Raw genomic sequence first — 9,013 nt, 5'->3', positions numbered from 1 at the left:
ACCCAACACCTCGCCTGCTCCCCGGCCTCTGGCGCTCGCAGCCATTGGCCGCGTCTTTTAAGAGCCGGCCGCAGCCAATCAGAGGCCACAGAGGCGCGGGCGGGGGCGGTGCGTGTCGGAGCGCCTGCGCACTAGGCCGCCCCTCCCCCCTCCCTGCGCGCCGCGCCCCCGCCCGCCCCGCGCACCGCCCCCCGCCCGCCCCGCGCCCCGCTGGAACCTCCTCCTGCCCAGGCGCGCTCGGCCGAGCGGCGGCGGCGGCGGCGGCGAGGAGGAAAGATGGCGGCGGGCTCGGATCTGCTGGACGAGGTCTTCTTCAACAGCGAGGTGGACGAGAAAGTGGTGAGCGATCTGGTGGGCTCGCTCGAGTCGCAGCTGGCGGCCAGCGCGGCCCACCACCACCACCTCGCGCCGCGCACGCCCGAGCTGCGGGCCGCGGCCGCCGGCGCGCTCGGGAACCATGTTGTGAGCGGCAGCCCGGCCGGAGCCGCGGGCGCAGGGCCGGCCGCCTCCGCCGAGGGCGCGCCCGCAGCGGCGCCGGAGCCGCCCCCCGCAGGTAGAGCGCGGCCGGCGGGTGGGGGCCCGCGGCGCCCGGGCTCCAGCTCACCGCGCCGCTTGCTTGTCCCCGCAGGGCCCGCGCCGGCGCCCGCCAAGCTGAGGCCGCCGCCCGAGGCCAGCGCGGGGCCCTGCCCCGTCGCCGCCGCCGCCGCCACCGCTGCCGCCGCCGCGGGGCCGGATCCCGCCGCCGCCGTCCCGCCCGCCGGCCCCGGCGCCTCCAAGCCCGGCCCGCCTGGCCCGCCCGGCCCCGGCGCCGCGCAAACTTTGAATGGGAGCGCCGCGCCGCCCACCGCGCCGCACGCCGCACCTGCTGTCAGCCCGGTCAACAACGGGCCCGCGCCGCCGCCCGCCGCCGGCTCTGTCATCCAGGCGGCCCCCGCGCCCGCCGCGCCCTCGCCGCCCGCCGCGCCCGCGCCCGCCGCGCCCCCGCCTCCCGCGCCTCCAGCGCCCGTCGCGCCAGCCCGGCCGCCCGGGCACCCCGCCGCGCCCGCGCCCCCCGTGTCACCCGCTGCCGCCGCCGCCGCCGCCGCCGCCGCCGCGCAGAACGGGGCCGCTCCTGCCCCCGCCGCGGCCTCCGGGGGCGCCGCGGGGTTGGGCCAGCCGGGCGCGGGCGCGCAGGGGGCTAAGGCCGAGGCGCCCAAGCCCGGACCGGGGCCCGGGCCGGGGCCGGCGGCGGCGGCGGCGGCGGCGGCGGGGGTCGCGGGCGGGGGCGCGGCGGGCGGTGTGCTGCTCGGGCCCGCCATGCCGGGCGCGCTGCCGGGGCCTGCTCCCGGGACCCCCGCGGGGCTGGCGAAGGGCGCGGCCGCAGCGACCCCCAGCCTGCCTCGGACGCCGGCGGCCACCACCGGCGCTATCCGGGCCACGCTGACGCCCACCGTGTTGGCCCCGCGCCTGCCGCAGCCGCCGCAGAACCCGACCAACATCCAGAACTTCCAGCTGCCCCCAGGTGAGTGGCAGCGCGCGGCGGGAGGCGAGGGCGGGTGCACCAGGCGGCCCTGGCGTTCCAGGAAGTTCTGGGCTGCATTCTGGGGCTGTGTCCTGGCAGGGTGGCACGCGAAGCCGAGGGGCGGCCTCTGCCCAGGTGACCTGACAGTTTTGAGGGCTTCCCAGTCCTGGAGCTCCAGAGCCCTCAGGGAACTCTGGTGTCCCGTTGGGGTGCTATGGGCTACCACTGTGTGGTCGAGGGGCCCTTCTTTCTCCTTCCTCAGGTGAGGTCAAGAGAGGGCGAACTAACTCAGGGGCAGGATGGTGAAGTCTGTGTGGAAGGCGTGGGCTTCCCTGTTGTCAGGGAAGCTGGTTAGGGACTCCATGCAGGGAGCAGGGGTTTAGTGGTCATCGGTGCCTGAAAGAGGACCCTGAGTGTTTTTGTTTTGCCATCCCTGGAGGTCAGCAGGACACTCACTGCGCAGGGGTCTGCGGATGCAGGAGATCATGGAGATGTGGATGCTGGGGCTCAGAAGCTGTCTCAGAGCTTGCAGATTCCATGTAGGCTCTGACTCTGTTGTCCTCGAATTCCTCAGGGCCCTTGGGTTTGATGAGTGACTCCTTTCCCCGCTTGTAGACTGCTTTTGTTTGAGAGTCCTCTGCAGAAGTGTTCCCACTGAACCCTGGGCCGGAGCGAGCACTGAGCGCTCCGCTCCTCCCGTGTTACACAGTGACATGTGCAAGCAGTAGTAGCAGCGCCGCCCGCCCACCGCGGTGGCAGTAGTAGAGAATTAGAAAACATGCTGCTACTGTGTCCCCCTGCTTTCTGAAAAGTGGTTTGGGTCACGTTGAAAGAGCTAAAGCATCTTTAGAATTCAGTTTTGCTGAGGTCAGTGAGGACCAGGAAGGCTCCGAAAAGGTTCAGAGATACTTGCCCTATCTATGGGGATACAGGACCCAGAATAGTTAGTGAGGTTGCAGGGGCTGCCATGCTCTGAGGAGGCGCTGGGTGTGACATAAGGCCTAGGAGCTGCAGATGTCTCTTGCCACACATCTGGGGCAGGGTGTGTGTGTGTGTGTGTGTGCGTGCGTGTGTGTGCGTGCGTGTGTGTGATTGAAAGGTCTTGTTCATTATCTTCACTCTGACCTTTGGGTGGAAAATATGGCTGATGTTATAGTTTAAGATTCATTCTGTGCTTGTAGTCTATTATTCGAATAGACTCCCCAGTGCAAGGATGTGCCCATGTTGTCCTTTTATCAGGAAAGCTGTCGTAGTCAGGTGCCATGACATCCTTCCATAGCGTCTTGACTTTCCCTGGTTCCATTGCCTTTGAGTGCCGTACAAGTAAAGTCCATCTCCCCGGGAGAAATGACAATGCCATTTGCAAAGGGCATTGGCTGCCGTCTCCATCACAACTGCCTCCTTTTTCAGGTCAGGTTCAGGGTTGGTGTTTGAGCAGAAGGTAACTCCTTGGGGAAAAAGTAAATAGGTCCATCATTCGCACTTCTCTACGTCTGCATCAGCCCCATGCTTGTGTCCAAGAGTAGGGCAGAGTCTGTTGCCTTCTGGGTGGCAGACACCCAGCGCTCTGCTTCAGAGTGGGCACATGCTTTCTAAGGAGAAGGCCCATCCATACCCACCTTCCTAACCGTCTGGCTCCTGTGGCTGTTTTGATAAGGAACGCTGATTGAGGGAGAACCTTACTTTAAAAACACCCAAAGCTAAGCTAATGTTTGGTGCTTAAAACTACTACCACCAGTGCTGGAAAGCCAACTTCTTTTTAAAACAGGACAGGGAGACATGGTTAGAGGACGCAAACATACTAGGTCTTCCCTGTATCTGAGCAATCAGGACTTTCTCTAACTGGTGTTCCTCCTCTACTGATACATTTCATAATGAGATATATTCAGAAAAGGAGAAAACAGTTTCTAATAGAACTTTGTTTAGCCAATAGCAGCCTTTGCAGGGTAAGGCTGAGAGAGGGGAGGCAGGTTTCAAGGCTACACATAGGTGTCAAGTGGACTAGCATACCATTGGCAGAGGAGGGGAGTGTGAAAGGGGCTGAGTCCCTCCCAGTGCCCTCTCGATAGAGGTCATGCTGGGGGAGGGGAGGAACACAGGTCTTGAGGACTTTGACAGTTCATAGGAACGTCTAATATCATGTTGAACTTGTTTTCTTTAGCAAGCGGAGCCCTGATCTTCCCTGTCAGGACAGGTGTGTAAAGGCACAGGGCTGCTACTGTGCCTGTGATTTGCTGCTGGTTTGCTGGTGCCAGAGTCTAAGTTTGATCCACAGCTTTAGAGAGGGCTGGATGGCAGGTGCACATGTCAGGAGGAGTCCACAGTGTGACTGACTACAGTTGCTGAAGGGCAGGTGAGAGGACCTCAGAATTAGTGTGTGCTTTTGTGGCTTTGAAAGATCTGGGTGGAGGATGTTGTCCTGCCTGTCCCCCCACCCCACCCCATGGCAATTAGCATTTTCTTTTGTGTGCTCATTCTACCTTCATATTGAATTTACTCTGTGTTGCCCTAAAACTTGGCTAAATCATAGGTTCTCTGTCTAAGAGAAAACATTGCTTCTGTTGTCCTGGATGCTGTGGCTCTGGAGTGAGCACAGGTGTCAGGTGCTGGTTCCCACATGTGTGGGTTGTGGATTAGTGGGTCACTACATTTGGGCAGATTCTCAGGCTTAGACCGAGAGCTGCCCATGGACTCCATGGGCTGGGGTTCTAGACACCAACTTTGTTAGCAGCAACCAAAGGGACATTCTTAGAACTTTAGCTTTTCTTACTTAAGGTCACAGTTGCTGTTTGCCTGGGAAAAGTTCATTGCTTATGGAGCCTCAGTTTGACTGTAAAGTGACTGACTGTGAAGAGGAAATCCTGTCAGAATGAGACATGGATGGGCACAGCTGCTCTTTATTCCTAGATCCCTGATCCTTTCCCTGCTTTAGGGGTGGTGTTGCTGTAGAAACATCAGTCTGAAGATTAGTTTTATTCCAGTGAAAATTCTTACCCAGGTGGACAATAGGTTTGGGGCAGGTTGTCTTGCTCTCAGTGGAAGGAACAATGGGCCCATGCTGGGGTGGCCACCACTCACAGAGCCACATGCTACCTACCTGTGGGAGGACCTCACCAGGGCCTGGCTTTAGGCCAAAGGTTGTAAGGTAGTTTTGCTGCTGCTAGTGGAGGAGGAGGAGGAGGGGGAGGAAGAGGAGAAACATTCTGGTAATCATAACTCGGGTAGTGGTGCACTTTGGAAGACTAGGGGTGGGTCTCCTTCCCCATGAGGTTCACAGCTGGCCTGTCATTATCATCTTTGGGCAGTGTGGTGACGAGATGATGGCTGGAGTTTGCAGGTGTTTTTGGAGCTGTTCAGCACTGTATTTTGGTAGTAGTAGAGGCGCCTGTGAACATTTCAGAATGGTGGTCTCATCCACACTGCTGTGTGTTCAAGCAAAGGCTCTGAGCTTAGGGAGAACACATCATCTCAGCTCAGCTCTGTTTTGGTTTTCCTGAGGCAGGGTCTCTCTCATTAGGTTGTCTGTCTGGGACTCTCATTCTGTAGCCCATTTAGGCCTTGCCTGAGGTCCTTCAGCTCCAGCTTCCTGGGTGCTAGTGTGATGTCTGTCAGATTTGGCTCATTGGTGTCCACATACATGCACTGCACTTCTGTGCAGAGAGAGCCCTGTATACTAGGGCTGCTAGGAAGAGGTAGGGTACATAGGTCGCTGGGAAACCTCCTCACAATTGCCCCAGAGTTGCCACTGAGTGCCTACCTCACTCAGCCCCTGCCCTGAATGGAGTGAGTGGCTTGGTAGGTGGTACTTAAGTCAGGGTGTTCAGGATGTTCAAAGTCTGCCTCTGTGTAAATGTGCACTTTCTTCCACCTACAATATAAATTTGGAAACAGCTTTTATAAATAGCAGGTTATATCCGGGTTGATTAAATCATAATAGCTTTTTTTTTTTTTGCAAATCTTGAAGCAAAGATGTAAAGTTTTGTAGAAGCTCCATCAGGTCAGAAGCGGTTTGTGCAGTCTGAAGAAACAACTTTGCTTTCCCATGGCCTCTGCTGGCCTGGCCTGGGACCCAGCTGATGTTCAGGGCTGTTGCCACAGTCTTTTAGTCAGGCCGTGGCTATCCATAAACTGCTAGATTAAGCTAGGACGACAGAAGAGGGGGCTTTTGCATAGGCAGGCTGGGTGCTGTGCAGCTTTGTGCCTGTGCTGAGGCCAGAGTTACTTGGGTGCTGGTTTGAGTGCAGTGGGGCCAATTCTCTTAGAGCATCTTGCTTGGCAGTGTTGTTTTGCAAGGCAGATCAGGCACTGCAAGGTTATGTCTAAGAATTAGGAGTTTTGTATTTTATGGTAGGGCTGTGAAAGTTTTGGTTTTTATATTCTTTTGAATATTTGCACCAAGGACAAAAAGCTTGGAGAAATTTTTTTTTTCAGATTTATTTAGTGTATGTGAGTATACTGTAGCTGTCTTCACACACACCAGAAGATCCCATCACAGATGGTTGTGAGCCATTATATGGTTGCTGGGAATTGAACCCAGGACTTCTGGAAGAGCAGTCAGTGTTCTTAACCTCTGAGCCATCTCTCCAGCCCTTTGAAAATCTTTAAGAGCTAAGATTGCACAGTTAGGATCTACCCTTTTCCTGTTCTTTTGTTACCATGCTTGCCCAAGCACCTGTTGCTGCTGTATGGGGCCAGTGAGCTGCATGCAGACCTGCAGCTTGCTCCATGGTCATGTTCTGGTAGGAACTTAGGGAGGGAGGGAGGGGTTGCTGGAATCTTGGGCCCTTTTGCCATTCTGAGAGTCTGTGAAGCTAGGGAGAACCTTGTCCTTCCTGAAGCTTTAAAAATCTTTTTTCTTTTTTCATTTTTATTAACTTGAGTATTTCTTATTTACATTTCAGTTGTTATTCCCCTTCCCGGTTTCTGGGCCAACATCCCCCTAGCCCCTCCCCATCCCCTCCTCTATGGGTGTTCCCCTCCCCATCCTCCCCCCCCATTACCGCCCTCCCCCCAACAATCATGTTTGCTGGGGGTTCAGTCTTAGCAGGGCCAAGGGCTTCCCCTTCCACTGGTGCTCTTACTAGGCTATTCATTGCTACCTATGAGGTCAGAGTCCAGGGTCAGTCCATGTTAGTCTTTAGGTAGTGGCTTAGTCCCTGGAATTTAAAAATATTATTATCATGTGTGTACGTGTGTGTGTGGGTACAGACAATAGTGTGTAGAGTCCTATTTGTCCTTGCCACCTTTCTGTGGGTTTTGCGGATCACACTCAGGATTCTGGGCTTGTACAGTGTAGCACAGCCTTCACTTACTGAACCATCTCTGTGGCTCCTTCCCGAGGTTTTGAGAGACCATTTTTTTTTCAAGATTTATTTATTTATTATATGTAAGTCCACTGTAGCTGTATTCAGACACACCAGAAGAGGGCATCAGACCTCATTATAGATGGTTTGAGCCACCATGTGGTTGCTGGGATTTGAACTCAGGACCTCTGGAAGAGCAGTCAGTGCTCTTAGCCGCTGAGCCATCTCTCCAGCCCGAGAGACCATTTTTTTAAGGTCCTATCCTCAGTGTGTGGTAGAGTGGTACTTGAGGGAGGCACTGGTTTCTGTGGCCCCCAGACTTTTGCTGGGAGTGCACCCATGACGTCCAGGTGGGAGGTGCTGATGACCTTAGGTTTTGGAGTCACTGCTCTGAGGGACTAATGATTCTTGTGACACACCGAATATCTGGCTTTAGAATGAGACCTTAGTAGTGAGGCTGCTCTGTGGATATGAAGGCATTTGATTTGAGGGTCTGAGGTCTTAGTTGATGCTCAGGAGCAAAAAGAGCTGAGCCCACCCACCCTGTCCAGGGCTACTGCCCAGCGCATCCTGCAGGGTCAAAGTTGGGGAATGTGGCCCAGAGCAGCCACAGGGCAGAGGCATCTCTTGATCTGACAGCACTTTTGAGAAGGTGCCAGCAGGGTTGAAGGGTCTTTGGCTGGTGACCTTTCACAAAGTGGCAGAGAAGGGAAAGAGCCTACTTTTTTACTTCCTGTGTAAAATACACGGGTGCAGGGGCTCAATTATCGTTTTTTTCCCTGTGTATACCAGTTTGTGTTTGCATGTGTGTGCATAGTATATGGTGTCTCCCCACCCCCTTAAAGACAAGGTTGCTCACTGAACCTAGGAGCTTGGTAAAGCTCTAAACTTGCTGGCCTGCAAAGCTCAGGGGTCCTCCTTTCTCTGCCTCACCAGCGAAGCTCTAGTGAAGCTGCCGTGCCTGACTTGTCCTAGAGTGTGCTTTGGGTTAAACCTAGGTCTTTCTGTGTGCACAGCAAGTATTTTACTGCCTGAACTGTTTCCCCAGCCCCTTGCTTTTAAATTAGCCCCCCCCCCCACTGTGTCGTGTGTGTGCATGTGTGTGCATATGTATGTCTTACACCTTGGTAGAGAGGCCAGCGGTGATTCTTGGGAGGTGTTCCTCATGTGCCGACTACCTGTTTGTAGAAGGGTCTGGCTGGCTGGAACTCAGCAAGTAGGATGGACTGGTTGGCCAACAAACCTTTGAGATCCACCAGCCAATCTATCTAGTGCTGGGGTTGTTTATGTGCTGCACTGGCAGTTTATGTGGGTACTGGGACTGAAACTCAGATCCTCACACTTGTGCAACCAGCCCTCCAGATTAGTTTTTGAGAGACTTTGAGTCTTTCATAGGGAGTCCTGACTTGATGGCTGCTTCTGTAGTCCACTGGTAAGCCTTGTGGACGAGCTCCCAAGTCATAGGATGAGGCCACTTGGTGCTCAGCTGAACCTTGTGAAATGGTGCAGAATACTACTCCCTTTGCAGTGGTTATTTGAAGGTGTTTGACGGAAAGTTGTTCTGGCTGGCTTGTTTGACAGGGTCTCCATGTAACCCAGAATGCCTTGAGCTTGCAGTTCCCTTGCCTCTGCCTCCTGAGTGCTGTGATTATCCATATGTATCACCCCACATCTGGCTGTTTTCCCCTCCCCCAGTGTTGCGGGGCATTAGTATTTTCCAGCCTGCCTTTTCTGATTGTAACTTTGTATTTACTATAGGAAGTTGTGAAGTTAGTGGGAAGAAAGTAAGTCTTTTGTGTTGCTCCTTCCTTGCCCAGACATTCCTGTCAGGGCTGACCATTTCTGCCTCTTCTTATGATTTATTTGATTTCATAAAGTTAGAACCTTCCCACCCTGCGGAGTGTAGCAGTCCTCTCCCTGGGCTTTTCTGTGCTCTCACAGCCCTCTTTGGCTTTTGAGGCTTCGCTGCACTGCCAGCACCTCAGCCTCTGCAGACCCCATGCTGGGTTTCCTGACCTGCTGTAATGGCCCACCCTTCTGATAGTTGAGGCATTTTCTAGACCTTGATAGAAATTGCTTTGCAGGGGCTAGGCCAATTTACACTTAGATAAGTATTGCCAAAATATGGGAATCAGTAATACTGTCCGTATAGGGTCTATGTAGTTGTGGTTTGATGATGTCTGTGACTCAGCTGGTGTGGGTCTCATTA

The 9,013-nt window shown here is 55.0% G+C and overlaps 1 protein-coding gene across 3 annotated transcripts in view; it reads left to right on the top strand.

Moving 5' to 3' along the window:
• The first annotated feature begins 219 nt into the window (after positions 1–219).
• Positions 220–9,013, top strand: part of Taf4 (TATA-box binding protein associated factor 4) — a 65,266-nt gene continuing 56,472 nt past the window's right edge. For 2 of the 3 annotated variants that reach the window (XM_087654430.1, XM_087654429.1), the window contains exons 1-2: positions 266–553; positions 629–1,501. In XM_087654430.1, coding sequence (XP_087510556.1) covers positions 277–553; positions 629–1,501 — 1,150 coding nt within the window. In that variant the 5' untranslated portion in view covers positions 266–276. 3 annotated transcript variants of the gene reach the window in all.

The sequence above is a fragment of the Rattus norvegicus genome, chromosome 3, assembly GCF_021556685.1.
Source record: "Rattus norvegicus strain SHRSP/BbbUtx chromosome 3, alternate assembly SHRSP_T2T, whole genome shotgun sequence".
In the NCBI taxonomy this organism is placed as follows: Eukaryota; Metazoa; Chordata; class Mammalia; order Rodentia; family Muridae; genus Rattus; species Rattus norvegicus.
The sequence above is the reverse complement of the archived record's forward strand: the minus strand, read 5'-3'. Positions and strand labels throughout refer to the sequence as shown.